This window comes from Piliocolobus tephrosceles, chromosome 13 (assembly GCF_002776525.5).
Source record: "Piliocolobus tephrosceles isolate RC106 chromosome 13, ASM277652v3, whole genome shotgun sequence".
Lineage (NCBI taxonomy): Eukaryota > Metazoa > Chordata > Mammalia > Primates > Cercopithecidae > Piliocolobus > Piliocolobus tephrosceles.
The window spans coordinates 75,315,591-75,339,613 of record NC_045446.1 but is presented as its reverse complement, the minus strand read 5'-3'; the positions used below and the strand labels follow the sequence as shown (position 1 = coordinate 75,339,613).

The 24,023-nt window shown below is 37.0% G+C and overlaps 1 protein-coding gene across 3 annotated transcripts in view; it reads left to right on the top strand.

Moving 5' to 3' along the window:
• DLG2 (discs large MAGUK scaffold protein 2) overlaps positions 1-24,023 on the top strand; it is a 2,237,713-nt gene that overhangs the window by 490,105 nt on the left and 1,723,585 nt on the right. For all 3 annotated transcript variants that reach the window (XM_023209277.2, XM_023209278.2, XM_023209276.1), the window contains one exon: positions 5,084-5,179. In XM_023209277.2, the coding sequence (XP_023065045.1) occupies positions 5,084-5,179 (96 nt within the window). The remainder of the gene's footprint in view (positions 1-5,083; positions 5,180-24,023) is intronic.

The window sequence follows — 24,023 nt, the reverse complement described above, 5'->3', positions numbered from 1 at the left end:
AGGTACCAGGAGATATTTTAATTTGCTCAAGCAATGAAACCACATCTGGTACAGCAGCTGCAATTGGAGTCACCACTTGGTTAAGCTTACGATAATCCACTGTCATTCTCCAAAATCCATCTGTCTTCTGCAATTGCCAAATAGGAGAGTTGAATGGGGATGTAGTGGGAATTACCACCCATGCATCTTTCAAGTCCTTGGTGTTGGCACTAATCTCCACAGTCCCTCCAGGGATGCAGTATTGGTTTTGATTTACTGCTTTTCTAGGTAGAGGGAGCTCTAATGGCTTACATTTGGCATTCCTACCATAATAGCCCTCATCCTACCAGTCAGGGAGCCAATGTGGAGGCTCTGCCAGTTTGCAAGTATGTCTATGCCAATTATGCCTTCTGGCACTGGGGAAATGACCATAGAATGAGTCCAGACCCACTGTAAGTCAGATCCAAGCTAAAACTCCATTAATTACTTGACCTCTATAAGCCCCTACTTTAACTGGAGGACCACAATGACCTTTTGGGTCCCCTGAAATCAACGTCAGCTCAGAGCTAGTGTCCAGTAATCCCTGAAATGTCTGAACATTTCCCTTTCCCCAGTGCACAGATACCCTGGTAAAAGGCTGGAGGTCTCCTTGGGGAAGGAGAGAGAAAAATTAACAGCATAAATTATTGGTAGTGTAATGGCGTCCTTCCTCAAGGGAACCTGACCTCCCCTTCGTTCAAGGGGTTCTGGGTCTGTAAACTGATTCAAGTCTGGAAACTGATTGAGGGGCAATGAATACCTGTTTTTAGAATTCAAATTAGTCTTTTGTCCATTTGACCTAGAAGTTTTCTGCTTGTATAAATTAAGAATGCAGTAGGCTTCCTATCAATTTCACTTATAGAAATACTATGATTAGTTAGCCAGTGCCAGAGCTGTATATGAGTCAGACTATTCTGATTGCCATTTTGCCTCTGCTGTCTATTATGGTAGCTATGCCCACCTTGCCTTTGAAGGTTGAGTGCTACCCCTTGGCCCCTGCCACCTCGGGATCCCATTATTCCCAGCGTATTTAAATTTTGTAGTTCAGTGATTGCGGTGCCCACTGTTAGAGCTGACATACAGAGAAAAGCAAATACAGGGCCCTTCAAAGATGCAGGTGCTGCCCTCACAAATCTATTTTGCAAGGCATTGGTCAAGAATATATCTTCTGACTTTTCCAGCTGGGATGAGTAGATCTTCAGTGACTAATCCACTCCACCATACCAGTCTCCCTAAGCTTTTGGATCTCTTCCTCTACAGTACACCAAAGGAGATCAGGCATTTCGAGCTTGCTCACAGTAGGTCTTTTAATTCATGTTTCAGCTAACCAAGCAAATAAACTATTACAACCTTTTTTTCACTCAAGCTGCAACACTAAATGCAGAATCCCTACTTAGTGGGCCCAGATCAATAAATTTAGCCTGATCCAACCCTATGTTCCTTCTACCATTATCCCACACCCTTAATATCCATTCCCATGTCTGTTCTTCAGATTTTTGTTTATATAAATTAGAAAATTCAAGTAGTTCTTTTTGACTGTAGTGTACCTCCTCATAGGTCACACTCTGAGCCTCACCTGTAGGGTCCACTGGGATGTCAGTCTGGTTATAAGTCTAGAAGCAAACAGGGCTGTTGGGGGTGGCTCCCGAGGAGAATCAACATTATCTTGCCCGGCAACTGCCTCAGGGGAGGCCATCACGCTGTTTCCTCAGGCAGTGAAGGGTTTATCTCCTCAGACAAAGGTGGAAAGGCTGATGGCAGCATGGGTCAGGGAGGGGATGTTGCCACTACTGGGAATGGGGAAGCTATTTCTTTTGGCAAAAAAAGTTTTGTCAGAGTTTACAAACTCAGTGTCCCCAGCTTCGTGAGAGGCCTCCCAAACATTGGCATTCCAAGTTGCAGGGTCCCATTCTTTTCCAATCAGTGCCCTCACTTTAAGGGCTTGTGTCTGTTTTCCCACAATTTCATGTCTTTCTCTACAGGAGATAAGACTTTCACTTAGGGCAATCTTAGCAGATTTGAGGCTCAGTATCTGCTTCTGAAGCCGGGATTAGAATCCCTGATTTCATCATTTCCTTTCATCACTTTGTCCACTGAACTCAGGAGCAACCAACCAGCTTCGTTATATTCCTTGATTCTCCACATATAGTCAAAGGTATTATGTATAGAGTCACTAAACTCCTTGCCTGTCACAAATGGTGAATCAGGAATGTCAAATGCATTCATTTTGCATAACTCTCTAAACAGTTCGTGCCAAGGACTATCAGTGTTCTCCATACTACTGGAAGTAGAGTCCTTAGCATTTTTGGGTCTAATCATGTTAATTAAGCATCCAACTCCAGAAACCCCCAAACCAATGAAAGGACTTCATCCTTAATATTCTGATCCTCTAGAACCATATACATACACATATATATATGAGTTTGTTAAGTATTAACTAAGATGATCACAAGGTCCCACAATAGGCCATCTGCAAGCTGAGGAGCAAGGAAAGCCAGTCCAAGTCCCAAAACTGAAGAACTTGGAGTCTAATGTTCAAGGGCAGCAAGCATCCAGCATGGGAGAAGGATGTAGGCTGAGAGGCTAGGCCAGTCTAATCTTTTCACGTTTTCCTGCCTGCTTTATGTTCTGGCTGCACTGACAGCTGATTAGATGGTGCCCACCCAGATTAAGGATGCCTTTCCCAGCCCACTGACTCAAATGTTAATCTTTTTTGGCAACAATCTCACAGACACATTCAGGATCAATACTTTGCATCCTTCAATCCAATCAAGTTGACACTCAGTATTAACCATCACAAAGAGATGCATAGATATATGAACAAATATATGAACCATGAATAAGGGCTCTGATCTGGCTAAAATAAATACTGAGCTCAACCACCTTAGGACACACAGGTAGCCTCTGCCTGGGAAGTAGTCGTTTACTTTGTGCTTTGTCTGTGATGGAGGATATGCCACCATGTTCAGTATGATGATGGATCCAGGTAGCAATGGAGCAGTGGTGGCAGTGCAGGCTCAATCAGCATCTTGATTCCAGTGGGTCTCATCACAGGACAGGTCCTTACTATGTACATCTACATGAGAGAGATAGTCAGATTGACGGCTCTGATTTGTTTGGATAGTTCATGGGACCAAAGAGGAGTGGCCCAAAGGGGGGAGCACAAAATAAGGAGCTCTATGTTTCTGATACAGAGACTACCTGAGTATCCCAAGGTGGTTGATTCTGACACTGCTCTTCATGAGACGGCACATCTTCTCAGTTTATTCATCTATCTGTGCATCAATTTTTCATCTAATTTAATCTTTATTTTTCATTCATTAAACAAATATATATTGATCCTGGAGACTGAAAAACAGGAAGATATCCTGCTTGTTTTCCGAGGTACTCTGATGGGACAGATAAACACACATAGACACACATGTATCAGATACACACACACACACACACACACACACACATATATATACACATACACATTAATGTAATTTGTAATATGCTAATTACAATGATAGATGTAAACTATGGGAGCAGAGAAGAGGAGCATCTACAATAGACTAGAATCAGAGAAATCTTTCTGTCCACTGTGGTTGCAAATTTCTCTCCTTTCACAACCAGTGCAGGTACATGTCTCTATAGCTATTGCCTGAAAAGGCGTGGAAATTTCTGCTCACCCACTCCTTTTAGAGTTGAATCTTAGAAACTGAGGCTGACTGGTAGGTTGGTGAGGAAGTTCTCCCAGCCAGTGGAGAAGGGGCAAAAACCCTTTGGGAGCTGTCCTAGCCTGCAACCACTTCAGAAATTTCTCCTCATTAATGTGCATTAAAGTGAGGGATTTATTTTTGATTTTTTTTTTTGAGACAGTCTTGCTGTGTCACCCAGGCTGGAGTGCTGTGGCTCACTGCAACCTCCACCTCCCTGGTTCAAGTGACTCTCCCGCTTCAGCCTCTTGAGTAAGTGGGATTACAGGCACCTGCCACCATGCCCGGCTAATTTTTATATTTTTAGTAGAGATAGGGTTTCGCCATGTTGGCCAGGCTTGTCTCAAACTCCTGACCTCAGGTGATCCATCCTCCTTGGCCTTCTAAAGTGCTGATATTAGAGGCGTGAGCCACTGTGCCTGGCCTGAAGTGAGGAATTTTTATTATGCAGTCAAACATTCAATGCGGTCAGCATGTTTACTACCCAGTTCCTAAAGATGTTCCACAAAACCCTTTCATCAGCTTAGAAGTCTCTGATCCTTCCTCTTCCAGAACACTATGAATCTGTCAGCGTTCCATCCTTGTCACTGTCAAGAACTGTGAGGAGTTTAAGATTGTATCCTACTTGCAAACTAAGAATTTAGTCTGGCACAATTTCATCGATGCTGCCAAAAGAATTGTAGGACAGAGACTAATTACTTGCAACAACAGCAATAGAGTATCAACATTTTCTTGTACCAGTTTATCAAGTCCCAATTTTTACAGTGCAAGGCAAAGATGGTCACATGATACAGCCATATGCAATGGGTCATGTTGTAGGTTGTGTTCCCTCAGTTTGGGTAACACCTATTTTATAATGGTCAGTAAGCAAACCTACCCGTTGCTTTGAAAGTAGACATTATTTTTATCATCTGAAGCTGTAGTTATAAAAAGATAGCCCAAAGCAAAGGCAGTCGGTGCCACTGCTAGTTCTGAGAGCTACAATAGCTTCCATAGAGATTTCTACAAGTATGAGAACTTACATAAAGTGAAATCAGCCCTCATCTTCATCTTCCCATTAACCAAGCTCAGCTTTAACCAGATCATCAATTTAGTTTTGAATAGTCCATGTTCAACACTCCCTGCTGGAAACCTTTGAAATTTAAAATTTGCCTTTGAATAACTGTCCCATTTTATGTTTTCTCTTTGGGAGCAATATAAAAATGGGTTAGATAGTATATTCATATGCTAAAATCGAAAAAAAGCAACATCTAATAATGTTTATTCAGGCCTTAGATATTTTAATGTGTATATTCAAGATTTGAAAACAATATACATTGCAGAAAATAAAAAAGTAGTATTGATTTTTTCAACTTTTATTTTAGCTTACAGATTGCAGTGGACCAAAGGAAAATGCTTCATGTATTGAGCAAAATAAAGAAAATCAGTGTTTTGAAAATGAAACTGAAGAGACGACAACTGTAAGTGTTACAGTGTTTTCTTTCTTGCTAGGCTTCATGGGTAAGATTTGTCTTGTTCTCTGTGGATAGTGCTAGTAGTGTTAAAGAAAGAAAAGAAAATGTGTAACCTAATTTCTAGCTTTGGCCTGGTCAGCATATTGGGTTCTCAGGCTTCTGAGCTGACACTGAATGTGTATCATTTTGAGTAGTTCTGTGTTTCATTTTGGGTTCTGTGTTTTAGCAGGTAGTCTTAAGGTGCTGGTTATCACACAATCATTTTGTAAGCTATTTCACCTTCCTCTCTTGAAAAATACTTTCATTTAACCTAGAAGATGTTAACTATTTGAGACAGTAATAAAATGCAAAATGTGCTTTCAGGAAAGGAAGTTACCTAATTTGGCAATGAGACTGTTTCTTTTCCAAAAGAAGAGAGGGAGGGTGGACATCCATGCTGGGCTCATGAATACTTAGAAAACACATTTTTGGACTTCCTGGCTGTTTGCAAGGATATTTGTATTTCTGCTTCCTGAAAATGAAGTCATTAGTCCTAAGTGGGATACAAATGTGCCAACCTTCCAGGCAGCTAAATTAAATAAATGCTGAAAAATATATTAGAGAAACCTTTGATTTCATAATTGGAGAGCATATTGCTAGCTTATGCTGCTTAAACGCTAAAAGCTTCCATTTCCTCATCTTATAGGGTACTTTTGAAATTTTAATGAGATCCTGAATATGAACATGCTTAGTACTGCTTGGCAAATGGTAGATATTCATACTATTGAAATTAATTGCAAGTTTTGCATTTATTTTATTGAGGATATTTTTATTAACATTTGGAAAATAAAAATGAAGATATTAATGAAACCTTTAGACCTTTAATGATGAATAAATACGTCATATTTAATATGGTTTCTTTATTTTATTCCTGTTATTTCCTTTGAACAATTTAAAATAATTGGGAGTATATTTTAGGGATATATTCTGTGTTTAAATAAACCTAATATACAAAACTTAAAGTTTGGAGATTTGATATTCCAGAGTCCTAGTGAGAAACAATGAAAATTTTTATTTATTTATTTATTTATTTATTTTTATTATACTTCAAGTTCTAGGGTACATATGCATAATGTGTTGGTTTGTTACATATGTATATCTGTGCCATGTTGGTGTGCTGCACCCATCAACTCGTCAGCACCCATCAATTCATCATTTATATCAGGTATAACTCCCCAATGCAATCCCTCTCCCCTCCCACCTCCCCATGACAGGCCCCGGTGTGTGATGTTCCCCTTCCCGAGTCCAAGTGAACTCATTGTTCAGTTCCCACCTATGAGTGAGAACATGCGGTGTTTGGTTTTCTCTTCTTGTGATAGTTTGCTAAGAATGATGGTTTCCAGCTGCATCCATGTCCCTACAAAGGACGCAAACTCATCCTTTTTTATGGCTGCATAGTATTCCATGGTGTATATGTGCCACATTTTCTTAATCCAGTCTGTCACTGATGGACATTTGGGTTGATTCCAAGTCTTTGCTATTGTGAATAGTGCCGCAATAAACATACGTGTGCATGTGTCTTTGTAGTAGAATAATTTATAATCCTTTGGGTATATACCCAGTAGTGGGATGGCTGGGTCATATGGTACATCTAGTTCTAGATCCTTGAGGAATTGCCATACTGTTTTCCATAATGGTTGAACTAGTTTACAATCCCACCAACAGTGTAAAAGTGTTCCTATTTCTCCACATCCCCTCCAACACCTGTTGTTTCCTGATTTTTTAATGATTGCCATTCTAACTGGTGTGAGATGGTATCTCATTGTGGTTTTGATTTGCATTTCTCTGATGGCGAGTGATGAGCATTTTTTCATGTGTCTGTTGGCTGTATGAATGTCTTCTTTTGAGAAATGTCTGTTCATATCCTTTGCCCACTTTTTGATGGGGTTGTTTGTTTTTTTCTTGTATATTTGTTTGAGTTCTTTGTAGATTCTGGAAATTAGCCCTTTGTCAGATGAGTAGATTGCAAAAATGTTCTCCCATTCTGTAGGTTGCCTGTTCACTCTGATGGTAGTTTCTTTTGCTGTGCAGAAGCTCTTTAGTTTAATGAGATCCCATTTGTCAATTTTGGCTTTTGCTGCCGTTGCTTTTGGTGTTTTAGACATGAAGTCCTTGCCCATGCCTATGTCCTGAATGGTACTACCTAGATTTTCTTCTAGGGTTTTTATGGTAATAGGCCTAACATTTAAGTCTCTAATCCATCTTGAATTAATTTTCGTATAAGGAGTAAGGAAAGGATCCAGTTTCAGCTTTCTACTTATGGCTAGCCAATTTTCCCAGCACCATTTATTAAATAGGGAATCCTTTCCCCATTTCTTGTTTCTCTCAGGTTTGTCAAAGATCAGATGGCTGTAGATGTGTGGTATTATTTCTGAGGACTCTTTTCTGTTCCATTGGTCTATATCTCTGTTTTGGTACCAGTACCATGCTGTTTTGGTTACTGTAGCCTTGTAGTATAGTTTGAAGTCAGGTAGCGTGATGCCTCCAGTTTTGTCCTTTTGACTTAGGATTGTCTTGGCAATACGGGCGCTTTTTTGGTTCCATATGAACTTTAAAGCAGTTTTTTCCCATTCTGTGAAGAAACTCATTGGTAGCTTGATGGGGATGGCATTGAATCTATAAATAACCTTGGGCAGTATGGCCATTTTCACGATATTGATTCTTCCTATCCATGAGCATGGTATGTTCTTCCATTTGTTTGTGTCCTCTTTGATTTCACTGAGCAGTGGTTTGTAGTTCTCCTTGAAGAGGTCCTTTACATCCCTTGTAAGTTGGATTCCTAGGTATTTTATTCTCTTTGAAGCAATTGTGAATGGAAGTTCATTCCTGATTTGGCTCTCTGCTTGTCTGTTACTGGTGTATAAGAATGCTTGTGACTTTTGCACATTAATTTTGTATCCTGAGACTTTGCTGAAGTTGCTTATCAGCTTAAGAAGGTTTTGGGCTGAGACGATGGGGTGTACTAAGTATACAATCATATCATCTGCGAACAGGGACAATTTGACTTCTTCTTTTCCTAACTGAATATCCTTGATTTCTTTCTCTTGCCTGATTGCCCTAGCCAGAACTTCCAACACTATGTTGAATAGGAGTGGTGAGAGAGGGCATCCCTGTCTTGTGCCAGTTTTCAAAGGGAATTTTTCCAGTTTTTGCCCGTTCAGTATGATATTGGCTGTGGGTTTGTCATAAATAGCTCTTATTGTTTTGAGGGACGTTCCATCAATACCAAATTTGTTGAGCGTTTTTAGCATGAAGGGCTGTTGAATTTTGTCAAAAGCCTTTTCTGCATCTATTGAGATAATCATGTGTTTCTTGTCTTTGGTTCTGTTTATATGCTGGATTAAGTTTATTGATTTGCGAATGTTGAACCAGCCTTGCATCCCAGGGATGAAGCCCACTTGATCATGGTGGATAAGCTTTTTGATGTGCTGCTGAATACGGTTTGCCAGTATTTTATTGAGGATTTTTGCATCGATGTTCATCAGGGATATTGGTCTAAAATTCTCTTTTTTTGTTGTGTCTCTGCCAGGCTTTGGTATCAGGATGATATTGGCCTCATAAAATGAGTTAGGGAGGATTCCCTCTTTTTCTATTAATTGGAATAGTTTCCGAAGGAATGGTACCAGCTCCTCCTTGTACCTCTGGTAGAATTCAGCTGTAAATCCATCTGGTCCTGGGCTTTTTTTGGTGGGTAGGCTATTAATTGTTGCCTCAATTTCAGAGGCTGCTATTGGTCTATTCAGGGATTCAACTTGGCAAATCCCAATAGACCGATAGAACTTGGTCTGTTCAGGGATTCAAGTGGGCAAAGGACATGAAGAGATACTTCTCAAAATACGTCATTTATGTGACCAACAAACATATGAATAAAAGCTCAACATCACTGATCACTAGATAAGTGAAAATCAAAACCACAATGAGGTACCATCTCATGCCAGTCAGAATGGCAATTATTAAAAAGCAACAAACAATAGATGCTGACAAGCCTGTGGAGAAATAGGAATGCTTTCACACTCTTGGTGGGAATGTAAATTAGTTCAACCATTGTGGAAGACAGTGTGCCAATTCCTCGAAGATCTACAACCAGAAATACCATTTGACCCAGCAATCCCATTACTGGGTATATACCCAAAGGAATATACATCATTCTATTATAAAGATACATGTGTACGTATATTTATTGCAGCACTATTCACAATGGCAAAGACATAGAACCAACCCAAATGCCCATCAGTGACAGACTGGATAAAGAAAATGTGGTACATACACACCATGGAATACTATGCAGCCATAGAAAGTAATGAGATCATGTCTTCTGCAGGGACATGGATGAAGTTAGAAGCCATCATCCTCAGCAAACTAACACAGGAACAGAAAACCAAACATCACATGTTCTCACTCATCAGTGGGAGTTGAACAATAACACATGGACACAGTGCGGTGAACAACACACACCAGGGCCAGTCAGGGGATGGGGGGCAAGGGGAGGGAGAGCATTAGGACGAATAGCTAGTGCATGTGGGGCTTAAGACCTAGATGATGGGTTGATAGGTACAGCAACCCATGGCACACGTATACATATGTAACAAATCTGCACATTCTGCATTTGTATCCCAGAACTTAAAATAAAATAAAAGAATATTCACCATACTGGTTCATCAAGTCAACAGCTAAATAACTTTGGGTAAGTCAATTTTTCTGAGTCTGAGTTTCTTTACCTCTAAAATTATACTTAATTCACTGGTTATGAATACTTAATGATATGCACATGAAAATTCATAACTGGTAAATGAAAAGTTAATGGTTATTTGCAAGTCATATATTTGATAAGGGGTTAATATCCAAAATTTATAAAGAATTTATACAACCCAGTAGTGGAAAAACAACTAATTAAAACATGGGCAAAAGACTTGGGTGAATATTTCTTCCAAGAAGATAGAAATGTCCAACAGGTATATAAAAAGAGGCTAAACATTAATCATCAGGGAAATGCAAATTAAAACTACAGTGAGAAACCACCTCACACTCATTAGGATGGCTTTATCAAAAAGTCAATAGATAGGAGGGAGGCAGAGCAAGATGGCTGAATAGAACACTCCAGTGATTATCCCTCCTGCAGGAACACCACATTGAATAACTATCCGTGCAAGAAAGCACCTTCATAAGAACCAAAGGTTAGGTGAGTGATCACAGTAGCTGGCTTAAATATTATATCAAGGAAAGAGGCACTAAAGAAGGTAGGAAAGACAGTTTTGCATTGCCTATACCACTCTTCCCCAACCCATGGCATGTATGCAGAGAATCTGCATGTTTGCAGGAATGAGAGAGAGAGAAGTGATTGTGAGACATTGCATTGGAACTCAATTCTGCCCTCTCACAGTAGAATACAACATAGGGCAAAATTCCAACAGTGTCCACAGATGAAGCATTTAGACTAGACCCATTCCAAGGGGAATTCCCACCCCAGTGGTAGGAACCTGAGTTTGGGGTAGCTCTACCATTGGCTGACTAAAGTAGCCTAGTGTCCTAGATAAATTTGAATGTCAGTCATGTGACAAGGTCTGCAGTTCTTGGATAAGTCCTGACACTGCTCTGGGCTTGGGGCCAGTGAACTTGGGTTACATGAAACCCAGTGAGACACTAGTTGTCATGTCCAAGGGAATGTTTGTGTGTTACCCCTCCATAATTCCAGGCATTCAGCTCGGGAGAGACTCCTTACTCTTTAGGAAAGCAGAAGAAAAAGTACAGAGGACTTCATCTTGCACCTTGGGTACCAGCTCAGCCACAGTAAAATAAAGCACCATGCTGATTCCTGGAACCCTTAGTTCCAGGTCCTAGCTCCTGGATGGCATCTCTAGACCCACCCTTGGCTAGAAGGGAACCTGCTCCTCTGACGGGAGGGACCCATTCCTGGCTGAATATACCACTTGTTGACTAAAGAGCCCTTGGGCATTGACGAAACATCAGCAGCAGCCAGGAAATAGTAGCCATGGACCTTGGATGAGACCCAAATACTGTGATGCCTTCAGGTATTACCTAGCGCAGTCCTGGCTGTGATAGCCATGGGAGTGCTTGTGCTACCCCTCCCCCAACTCCGGGAAGCTCAGAAGAGAGAGAGAGAGACAGACAGACAGACAGAGACAGACTTCTGTTTGGGGAAAGTGAGAAGTGAGGAAAGAGAATGAGAGACTGCTGCCCAGTAATCCAGGCAATTCCCCAGATCTTACCCAAGCCTACCAAGGTGATACCTCTAGGAGTCTGCAAGAATTGCAGGATTACTAGTTCTGGGGCATCTCCCAGTGTTGATATGGCTTCAATGACCAAAGGCTTAGATCACAACATCCAATTCCATTTGAATACCTGGAAAGCCTTCGCAAGAAGGATAGGTACAAACTAACTGAGACTGCAAGCTTAAAATAAATACCTAACTTCTAAATACCCAGCTATTAACAAACATCCACAAGCATCAAGAACGTACAGGAAAACATGATCTCACTAAACAAACTAAATAAGTCCCACTGACCAATTCTGGAGTGGTGGAAATATATGAACTTTCAGAAAGAGAATTCAAAATAGTTGTTTTGAGAAAGCTCAGTGAACATCAAGATAACGCAGAGAAGGGATTCAAAATCTTATCACAGACATTTAGCAAATGGATTGAAATACTTTTTTAAAATAATCAAGCAGAAGTTTCACAGCCGAAAAATTTCTATTGTCAAAGTTAAAAATGCATTCGAATATCTGAAGAGTAGAATTGATAAAGTAGAAAGAAAAGTTAGTGAGATTGAAGATGGGCTGTATAAAAAACAGTCATGGGGGAAAAAAGAAAAAAATCATAAAAAAAGTGAAGCAAACCTATAAGATCTAGAAAACAGTCTCAAAAGGGAAAAAGTAAAATTTATTGACCTTAAGGAGGAAGTAAAGAGAGAGATCAGGTAAGAAAGTTTATTTAAAGAAATAATAACAGAGATATTTCCAAACCTAGAAAAAATATTAATATTAGGTACAAGAAGGTCATAGAAAATTAAGCAGATTTAATCCACATAAGACTACCTCAACACATTTAATAATCAAATTCCCAAAGTCTAAGGATCAAGAAAGGATACTAAAAGCAGCAAGAGAAAAGAAATAAGTAACATGTAAGGGAGCATAAATCTGGCAACAGACTTCTCAGTGGAAATCTGACAGTCCAAGATAGAGAGGTATGACATATTTAAAGTGCTGAAGGAAAAAAAAAAAAAAAAAAAAACCCAACTTTTATCCTAGAATAGCATATCCAGGGAAAATGGGCTTCAAACATGAAGGAAAAATAAAACTTTACCCGTCAATTAAAAGCTGAGGGATTTCATCAACAGTGGACTTGTCCTAAGAGCAATGATTAAGGGATTTCTTTAATCTAAAAGAAAAGGCCATTAACAAACAATAAGAAATCATCTGAAGGTACAAAACTCACTGGCAACAGCAAATACACAGACAGATACAGAATACTTCAACACTGTAATTGTGGTGTGTAAACCACCCATATCTTGAATAGGAAGACTAAAAGACAAACCAATCAAAAATAATAACTATGACATATTTCTAAGAAATAGATTGTATAAAAATATAAACAACTGAAAGTCAAAGAACATGGACAATAAAGTGTAGAGTTCTTTTTTTTAAGTTTTCTATTTGCTTGTTCGTTGCTTTTGAAATCAGAGTTAGGTTGTCATTAGTTTAAAATTGTTTTTTACAAGATATGATTTGCAAGCTTCATGATAACCTCAGATCAAAAAACCCACAACAGATACACAAAAAAGTAAAAGCAAGAATTAGAACATACTATCAGAGAAAATCACTTTTATACAAAGGAAGACAGGAAGGAAGGACGGAAGAAAAGACCACAAAGCAACCAGAAAACAAATAACAAAATGAGAGGATTAACTTCTTACCTATCAATAACAACATTAATTATAAATGGACTAAATTTTCCAATGAAAAACATAAAGTGTTAAACTGATTTAAAGAAAAAAAATACTCAATTATATGCTGCCTACAAAAAACTCACTTCACCTACAGAGTGAAATTAAAGGGATGGAAAAAGATATTCTGTACAAATGTAAACTAAGAAAGAGTAGGAATAGTTATACCTATATCAGATAGAATAAATTTTAAGATAGGAACTATAAGAAGAGACAAAGAAGGACATTATATAATAATAAAGCAGTCTATTTGGCAAGAGGATATAACAATTATAAATATATATGCACCCAACACTAGAGCACCCATATATATAAAGCAAATATTATTAAGGCTAAATAGAGAGAAAGACCACAATACAGTACTAGCTGGAGAGCTCAGCACCCCATTTTCAGCATTGAACAGATCATCCAGACAGAAAATCAACAAAGAAACATCAGACTTAATCTACACTGTCAACCAAATGGGCCTAATGGATATTACAGAACATTTTATCCAAAAGCTGCAGAATGCACATTCTTCCTGTCAGCACACGGGTCATTCTCAAGGATAGACCATATGTTAAGGCACAAAATGAGTCTGAAAACATTGAAATTATATTAAATATCTTTTCTGACCACTATGGAATAAAACTAAAAATCAATAAGAAGAGGAACTTTGGAAGCTATACAAATACATAGAAATTAAACAATATACTCCTGGATTATAAGTAGGTCAGTGAAGAAATTAGGAAGGAAATGTTAAGATTTTATGAAACAAATGAAAATGGAAACATAACATTTATAAATTTATGGGATATAACAAAAGCAATTCTAAGATGGAAGTATACCAATAAGCACCTGCATTAAAAAGTAGAGAAATTTCAAATAACCTAATGATGCATTGTAAGAAACTAGAAAAGCAAAAGCAAACCAAGCAAAAATTAGTCAATCAATAAACTTTTAGCCAGACTGAGAACAAAGAGAGAAGACATCCCAAAATAAAATCAGAGATGAAAAAACATGAAATTACAACTGATATCACAGAAATTCAAAGGATCATTAGAGACTACTATGGACAACTATTTGCCAAAGAATTGGAAAATCTAGAATAAATAAATTTCTAGACACATACAACCTACCAAGATTCAACCATGAAGAAATCTGAAACCAGAATAGACCAACAACAAGTAATGAGACAGAAGTCATAATTAAGTCTCCCATCATAGAAAAATTCAAGACCTGATGACTATTGATAAATTATACCAACTATTTAAAGAACTAATACCAATCCTACTCAAACTATTTGAAAAAATCTAGGAGGAAGGAACACTTCCAAAATAATTTCATGAGGCTAGTATTACCATGATGCCAAAACTGGAGAAAGACATATCAAAAAAGAAAACTATAGGCAAATATCTCTGATGAACATAGATGCCAAAATCCTCAACAAAATACTCACAAACCAAATTCAACAACAAATTAAAAGGATCATTCATCAAGACCAAGTGGGATTTGTCCAGGGATACACAGATGTCTCAACATACAGAAATCAATCAATGTGTAATACATCATATTGACAGAATGAAGGATAAAACCATATATCATTTGATGTTGAAAAGCATTCAATAAAATTAAGCATCTCTTCATGATAAAAATGCTAAAAAATGTGGCATAGAGGGAGCATACCTCAACACAATAAAAGCTATGTATGATATAGACTCCTACATAGTACCATACTGAAGGGGAAAAATTAAAAAACCTTTTCTGTAAGATATAAAACAAGACAAGGATGCCCATTTTTACCACTGCTATTCAATATAGCACTGAAAGTCCTAGCTAGAGTAATTAAATGAGATAAAAAATAAAGGGCATCCAAATTGGAGTGAAAGAAGTCAAATTATTATTGTTCATAGCTGATACGATCTATTTAGAAAAACCTAAAAATTCCACCAAAAACTATACTAATAGAAGTGAAGAATAAATTCAATACAACTGCAGGATACAAAGTCAACATACAAAAAGAACTAGCATTTCTATATGTTAACAATGAACAATCTGAAAAAGAAACCAAGAAAAAAAATTCCATTTACAATAACTACAAATAAAGTAATATACATAGGAATAAATTTTAATCACAGAAGTAAATGATCTCTTCAATGAAAATGATAAAACATTAGTAAAAGAAATTGAAGGGGACACAAAAAATGAAAAGATATTCTGTGTTAATGGATTGGAGAAATCAGTATTGTTAAAGTGTTCATACTGCTCAAAGCAATCTACATGTTAGTGAAATCCCTATCAAAATACCAATGACATTCTTCACAGAAATAGAGTAATCCTAAAATTTGTATGGAACCACTATAGACTCAGAAGAGCCAAAGCCATCATGGGCAAAAGGAACAAAGCTGGAGGAATTACCTGAACTTCAAGTTATACTGCAGAGCTATTGTAACCAAACCAGTATAGTATTGGCATAAAAACAGACACACAGATCAATGGAACAGAACAGAGAACCCGGAAATAAATCCACACATCTACCATGAACTCAGTTTTGACAAAGGTGTCAAGAACATATATTGGGAAAAGGGTAGTCTGTTTAATAATTGTGCCAGGAAAACTAGACATCCATGTGCAGAAAAATGAAACTACAACCCTGTATCTCACCATATACAAAAATAAAAAGGGATTAAAGATTGAAATACAAGACCTGAAACTATGAAACTACTAAAAAACACTGAAGAAACTCTCTAGGACACTGGTATGGGCAAAAATTTCTTGAGTAATACCTCAAAAGTACAGGCAACCAAAGCATAAATAGAAAAATGACATTATATCTAGCTAAAATGCTCTCCATAGCAAAGGAAATAATCAACAAATGAGGAGACAAATTATGGAATGGGGAAAATATTTTCATCTGACAATAGATTAATAACCCTAATATATAGGGAGCACAAACAACTCAATTGGAGAAAAAATCTGATTTTAAAATGGACAAAAGATCTGAACAGAGATTTCTCAAAAGAAGACACGTAAATAGCCAATAGATATATGAAAAATACTCAATATTATTAATCATCAAGAAATGCAAATCAAAACAAGAGTAGGATATCATCTCACCCCAGTTAAAATGGCTTTTATCTAAAAGACAGGAAATAATGAGTTCTGGTGAGGATGTGGAGAAAGGGGAACCCTCATACACTGTTTGTGGGAGTATAAATTAGTGTATCTACTCTGGAGAGGAGTATGGAGGTTCCTCAGAAAATTAAAAATAGAAACTGCCATATGATTGAGCAATCCCATTGCTAGGTATTTATCCAAAAGAAAAGAAATCAGTGTATTGAAGAGATACCTACACTCCTGTATTTATTGTTTATTCACATTAGCCAAGATTTGGAATCATTGTGTCCATCATCTGATTATTGGGTAAAGAAAATGTGGTACACATTGGAATATTATTTAGCCACAAAAAAGAATGAAATCCTGTCATTTGCAACAACATGGATGGAACTTGAGGTCATTATGTTAAGCGAAAGAAACCTGGCACAGAAAGACAAATTTCACATGTTCTCTCTCATATGTGGCTAAACATTAAAATAGTTGAACTCATGGAGAGAAAGAGTATAATGATGGCTCTCTGAGGCTGGAAAGGGTAGCGGTGATGGAAGGGAAAACTGGGGATGGTTAATTTTTATAACAATATAGTTAGATGGAATGAGTAAGATCTAGTATTTGATAACATAACAGGGTGACTATAGTCAACAATAATTATTGTATATATCAAAAAACTAAGAATGGAATTAGAATGTGTCTAATAAAAAAAATAAGTTCCTGAGGTGATGGATATCCCAGTTACCCTGATGTGATCATTAAACATTTTATGCTTTTACCGGAACATCACATGTACCCTATAAACATATATAACTGTCATGTACTCATAATAATTTTTTTAAAGATAGAAAAGTTACAAATGCACATTTTCTACAAAAATTATTCTGTGTATAACTTTATAGTGGGAGTGTCATATAAATTGTTTTCTATTTCTAAAAAAAGTCAAAAGATGACAAATGTTGATGATGTGGAGAAATGGGAACTCTGTACACTACTGATGGGAATGCAGATTGGTACAGCCATTATAGAAAACAGTATGGAGGTCCCTAGAGAAATTGAAGATAGAACACCATATGACCCAGCAATTCCTCTTCTGGGCATATACACGAAGGAAATGAAAGCACAATCTTGTAAAGATATTTGCACTACTATGATCTTCGCAGTATTATTTGCAATAGCCAAGATGGGGAAATAAGAGTTTGTCAGTGGGTGAATGGATAAAGAAACTGTGGTACACATATAACATGGAATAATATTCAGTTTTAAAAAGGAATGAGATCTTTCCATTTGCTGTTACATGGATGAGCCTGGGAGGACATTATGCTAAATGAAATGAGCCAGACACAGAAAGGAAAATATTGCATAATCTCACATATATGTGGAATCTATCTATCTATCTATCTATCTATCTATCTATCTATCTATCTATCTATCTATGTATGTGTGTGTGTATACATACACACATACTTACCATATACAAAATAAAGTTTAAAAAATACACAGAATAAACAATGGTTACTGAGTTGGGAGGAATGAGGGAGAAGCAGGTTAGAGGAAACAAACTAGCAGATATGTACTATGAAGAAGTCTAAAGAGCTATTGTACACCATGAGGACTGTAGGTAATAACATTGTATTATATATGGGATTCATGCTAAATGAGTAGATTTTAGCTGTTCTTGACACAAAAACAAAAAAATAGGTAACTATATGAGAAGTGATAAATATGTTAATTTGCTTCACTATAATAACCTTTTTACTATATATATATATCTTACATGATGTCATATACCATAATTATTCCAATATAATTTATTTGAAAATAAATTAATTTTAATCCAAAAACTATTGTTTATGTGTATGTTTGTAAATACTATTGTTAGTGTAAATCAGATCCTTAGAAACTAAACTATATTAAAGATCTTGCATTGCAAATTTAATGTTGGACTGCTGATTCTAGCCATACATTTTTTAAAGAGTTTCCATATGATGCATTTCATTCATTCATTCACTGATTAAAAAATCTCTATTTAGCATCTGTTACATTCTAAACACTGGTGATGTAGCCATGGACAAAACATCTAAAGTTCCTGCTCTCACTGATAAACTTTAGAGAGGGGAGATAGTAAGAGATGAATAGAGAAGATAATTTCAGATTGTGATAATCATATGGAGGAAATAAACTGGGATGATGTAATGGAGAATGATGGAAGATATTCTAATTAGGGGAAATCAGTTTGGGAAGGTCTTGCTGAGGTGGTAACATCTGAGCAGAGACTTGAATGATGAGAAGGAGCCAGCCATGTGCAAATCCAGGGAAAGACAGTTTCTGGCAGAAGGAACAACAAATTCAAGGCCCCGAGGAAGACTTAGAGTGAAACACCATATTTGAGGAACAGGTAACAAGCCAGTGTGCTTGGGGTATGTATTCGTTTTCACGCTGCTGGTAGACGTACCCAAGACTGGAAAGAACAAAAAGTTTAATTGGACTTACAGTTCCACCTGGCTGAGGAGGCCTTAGAATCATGGCAGGAGGCAAAAGACACTTCTTACATGGTGGCAGCATGAGAAAATGAGGAAGAAACAAAAGCATAAACCCCTGATAAACCCATCAGATCTTGTGAGACTGATTCCATAACACAAAAATAGCATAGGAAAGACTGGCCCCCATGATTCAATTACTTCCCCTGGGTCCCTCCCACAACATGTGGGAATTCTGGGAGATACAATTCAAGTTGAGATTTGGGTGGCGACACAACCAAACCATATCAGGGTATAAGAAGGTGGAGTCTGGGAATGGCATTTAGCAAGATTGCTGAGGTTATTTATATTGATTTGAAAGTAAAATTTTATTTTTGACCATATAGCTTTTTAGATTTGTGGCTTGCGCACAACTGTTTGGATTTCTGGAATCCACTCAACTCACAGCATTGTATAATAGTAGGAAAAATTGAACCTCATTAGAAATGTAGTTAATGTTCAGCAAAGTTTATGTAAACTTTGATTTGTTAGGGAAACAATTTTTATTGAATGTTTACATCATTTATAGCCTACCATTTATATAAAATTTCAAAGGTTGTTTAGATTTTGATGATGATAATAACTGCGAGAACTACATGGCTATCATTTAACTATGTTCCAAATCACATGAGAAAAATTGACATAAAATTGAGGTCCATACAATTGAATATCATGATTAAAAAATGGGTTAAAAGTAAATATTAATTCATTTCATTAGCAATTATTGGTTCACTCAAAATTTTGCTTGTTTAGTTTTTATACTTTTTTGTAAGAATACACATTTAACTTGAGCAGAATACATGGATCCCGCTTTTCATGAATTATTTTCAGGATCCAATACTGTCCTGATTTTTTTAATGATAGAAACTCTCTGAAAAATTCAGTCTTTTTTTCAGTTGATCCTAATTTCTTACTTATCTCTGGAGAGTTTGGAAATGAGGGCAGGCATTTTGCCATGACCTGCCTGCAGTCTATTTATTTTACTAAGCTAACAAGCTTTGCAGATGTCATTTGTGTGCCTGCTGTTCTGGGTATATGGGGAACAGATAGACAGGGATAGGAGGCCAGGTGGGTGGATTTCTTGTTATTTCCTTTGGACCTAATCTTTCTAATGTGGAGTCCATTCCTTCTGGGCTTATTCCCAAGGCGCTTATAAGCTATGGAAGGTGTCTGGTAGTAGCCCAGAGATGAACCTATCCTTTTAGGAGGATTACATGTTAGTTTATAATTCATCTGCATGGAGTCCAGGCTACCTTTGGCTAAGGAGAAGGCCTTTTGAATCTGTTTGTGCCACACACACAGGTTGGACCCAGAGGGACAGAAATGGTTTCAGGATTTGCAGTGTAATGAGACGTAAAGAACATAGACCACCCTGTGGTTTGGAGTCACGTAGGTTCTGTATCACTTACGGAGGTCATAGAAACTCAGGCAGCTTCAGTTTCCTGAACTAGAAAGTAGGGATTATAATTGTTTCCTAAAGGGTATTATGACCATGAGATAATAGTTACAAAGTATTTATCTCAGTACTTCAGATAGTAGCCACTTGATAAATTACTGTTATTATTAACATGCTTATATTTATTACTGTTTTTCTAACACAATAGCAAGCACCTAGTTTCAGTAGCATCCTGTAGTTGTAACACTTCAGCTAGAAACTGCCCTTCTCCGTTATAGATAAGACTGTTGTAAACCATACCTTCGTACATCAGACTGGATTTGCCAACGAAAATATTTTTATTTGCAAATACCTTCAGCTACATGCACCAATATATTTATTTTTAAATTTTTATGTATACACATAAGTATATATGCATATATTATAGTTACTCTGTAATATGAATATATGGTTCTCATGAATAAAGGGATCATAGGTTTAAATAGATTTTTAAAAACTATCAAAAATAAATAGCTTGACTAGAGCTGTGATTTTTCATTCCACTAATATTTATTTTGTACCTCTTAAGTGTCAGTACCATACTAGGTGCGAGATATATACATTAAATCTGCCCTCAAGGGGCTTAGATTCTAGAATAGACACAGACTGGATTTCACTTTTAGAGATATTTTTCCCTGCTGGAAACAAACAAGATAAAAGTAATAATGGATTTAAGTGGTTAAGGTACGGGTTTAGTGCAAGTGATTTTACAAGAGTAGTTTTATGATATCAAACTTTCAATGATAGGTTTTACTAAGAATCAATATATTTCTAGTTTGATATCATTAACCTCAAGGAATATCAAGTAAAGCAGCTTGCAGGCTGAGGCTTTTTATCTTGCCAAACTCTTCTTGTGAAAAATCACAGGCCCAGTTGAACACTATGTCTGTAAAAAAAAAAAATGCTTCATATCAATACCTTGTTAATTATAAAAAGAACATAATGTTTCCCTTGAGGCAAAGGAGTGAATTATCCTCTATCATCTTTATATCTGAGGAAAATCAATCGAAGATAAGGTATACACAAAGTGGAAATCCCAAATGGGTCCACACTTCAAAATGTTATGTACTTACTTATATCTAAGCATACATACATTATCCAGTTAATCACTTGAGGTGAATACAAACAAATTAATATATAATATACATATTGTACATACCTTTACAGTATATTTGTACTCAAATGAGCAGTGCTCTTTTTTCTCAAATAAAAATTGCATATTCAGTTTGTAAAATGCTTGCTGTAAAATGGTTGCTCTGACGTACTTTCATTGGATGTGTTTATTAAACTGATTGTATAAAGGTATAACATATTGCTGATTCATTCGTTTTTCAAATACAATAGAGTGCATGTAATTCTCTTTTCTCCTAACTTCTAGTTAATTCCTATGGTTCTTTCTCAACTTAGCTCAAGGCTCCTCTCCAGAAAGCTTTCCCTCACTGCTCCATTCTGGGTTAAATGCCTCTGTTTTGTTGACGTTAAACATCCCCAAATGCTTTCTGTACAGTACTATAGTTTTTTATTCTCTTGTGGGCAGGGATTTTGCTAGCTTTTCCTCACCTTGTGTTTCCACATAAGTAGATTGTCAAGTATATTTGTTGAATGAATGAGACACTAGTCTAGACAATGGAAATAAAGAGTTAAGGCTATCTTTAAGGAGTGCACTTTAGAGGGTGATACAGACATTAATCAAATAATGAGCGCTCAACAAACATGTGTCACATGAATGACTTAGGGAGTGCCTAAGGTATTCTAGGACCTATGCTAGACAAGCTGTCTTTTATTTCCGCAAGTCTCTATAGTTTGCAAAGTGCTTTCCTCTGTGATCCGCCAGCGTTAAAAGATTAATCAGGCTCCCTCTGCTAATTTTTCTCTATCGTAGTTTCCTTCGCTCTGCAAAGATGGAATTAAGTTCTGAAAGTATCATCTTCCAGGATACCTTGTGAAAATACTCATCTTACTCTGCTATCCTATTTATTTACTTCCTCTGTCTAACCCCTGATTGCCTCCATTTCTTATTGTATCTATGACTAACAAAGACCTGGAGTTTGAATTAATGGACATGGTCTTTAACGTTGCCATTGAAAGTTACCAGGCTTTTGGGAAGTCGTTTAAACTTCCCAAGCCTGTGAGACTGTTACGAGTTCTTTGTCAACTTTAAGGTGCTATAGGGACACAAAGCCTAATTATTTTGAACATGAATATGGCATTAAGTCTCAATTACCTATTAGATGTTAGTTGTGTCAGGGAAATACGTTGGTACCTGGGAATGCTCAAAGATATAAGGTTTTACGCACCCTGAGATAAGCTTAGGAAGTATTAAGTTAAAATAATTATTGTGATGATGTAACAAATGAGGGTGAATAGAAAAAGTGATGTTTCTTTGACCTTTTCAAATTACTGAACCATAAGACAGAAGTAGCTAATGGAATGGACCAGAGCATGGATTTTATTCGTGGTGTTTAACTTGAAACTTACTTGAATTTTATTACATCAGTAGGATGGCAGTTCAGAGGAAATTATGTTTTTTAACTACAAAATTTTTTTGAACCACTTTTGAAGGTTTTTATATCAAATTGAACTTTAGGGGCTTTTCTTTATTTTTTTTTTTGTCGGAACATATATTTGATTTGCTATGAACTTAAGATCTTTATGAACAGTGCTCTCATTTGAGTAAAATAATGACATGTCAGTTTCTGAGACATTCATTCATTTAGCAATCAGGTTATCGGGATATTGAAGTTAGAAACACAATAATTCATGAAAGGTAGAAGAGTCTTATGTATTATTTGTTTCCAAATTGTTTATCATAGAAAGTATACTTTTTTATGAAAAAAGAGAGGGTGGTTTTTAGTAATGTGGTGGGAAATGGTCCTGCCAGTATCTTGAGGAGGTAAAGTGTATGGGTCCCTAGACATTTATTTTTGGTATTTCAATGGTCCAGTTGACTATGTGTTCCCTTCCTAGTGAAAGCGAATCATTGATTTTCCATTTTTATTTGTCAGGCAGTACTTTCCATTCTGTCATTCACTCTCCCTTTCTCCCTCATTCTCCCTTCCCACCCGCTCTCTCCTTTCTGAGCTCCTGTGTCTTTCTGTTTCAGTCTGTGACTGCCTGTGTGTCTAAGATGATGGAAAAAAAATATATTATTATCCAGAGTGATGCTTGTCAAGCACCTCAAAGGCAGTCTATGTAGTCGCAGCTTTACTAGAAGAAAGGGAGGGATTTGGGGGAGGGGAGAGTGCTAATCCTTTGGCTGTTAAAATGCTGCAAAAGGAAACACAAAGCTCTGCCCACGTAATAAGTGCCTGCAGACAGCAAGTGAGGAGGGAAAAGTTTGGGAAAGAACTCATTTTTTCACTCAGAATGTGGAACTTTTGTAAACACTTTAGAACCTCCTCTCACCCCAATTTCGTAACATGCTTATTCGTTTAAATGTTCAGGTTGTGTATTCGCATACATCATGGACCACACACATAGATAAACACAAAAAAGGAGAAATGTAACCCTTTTCTAAGTTAAACATCCAAATCCGCAGTTTCTCTATGTCACTGTCTTGATTTTCCTTATCCAGCTGTTAGTCATTTGTAAGAAGCTGCCCTTGTAATTGCAAGTGAGTTGAGATGTGATGTATGCAGCACCACATGCACCTTAGCTTTTCAGTCATATCTTTCGAGTCATTTAGACTCCCGGCAATCATGCTCGTAATAAATAGCATTTTATTTTCCAAAGCCGCTATTCTGGCACTGGAACGACAGCCATTTGGTAGATGGGACGGGTAGTTTTTTGTGTTACTCAGTGTTGTTAGT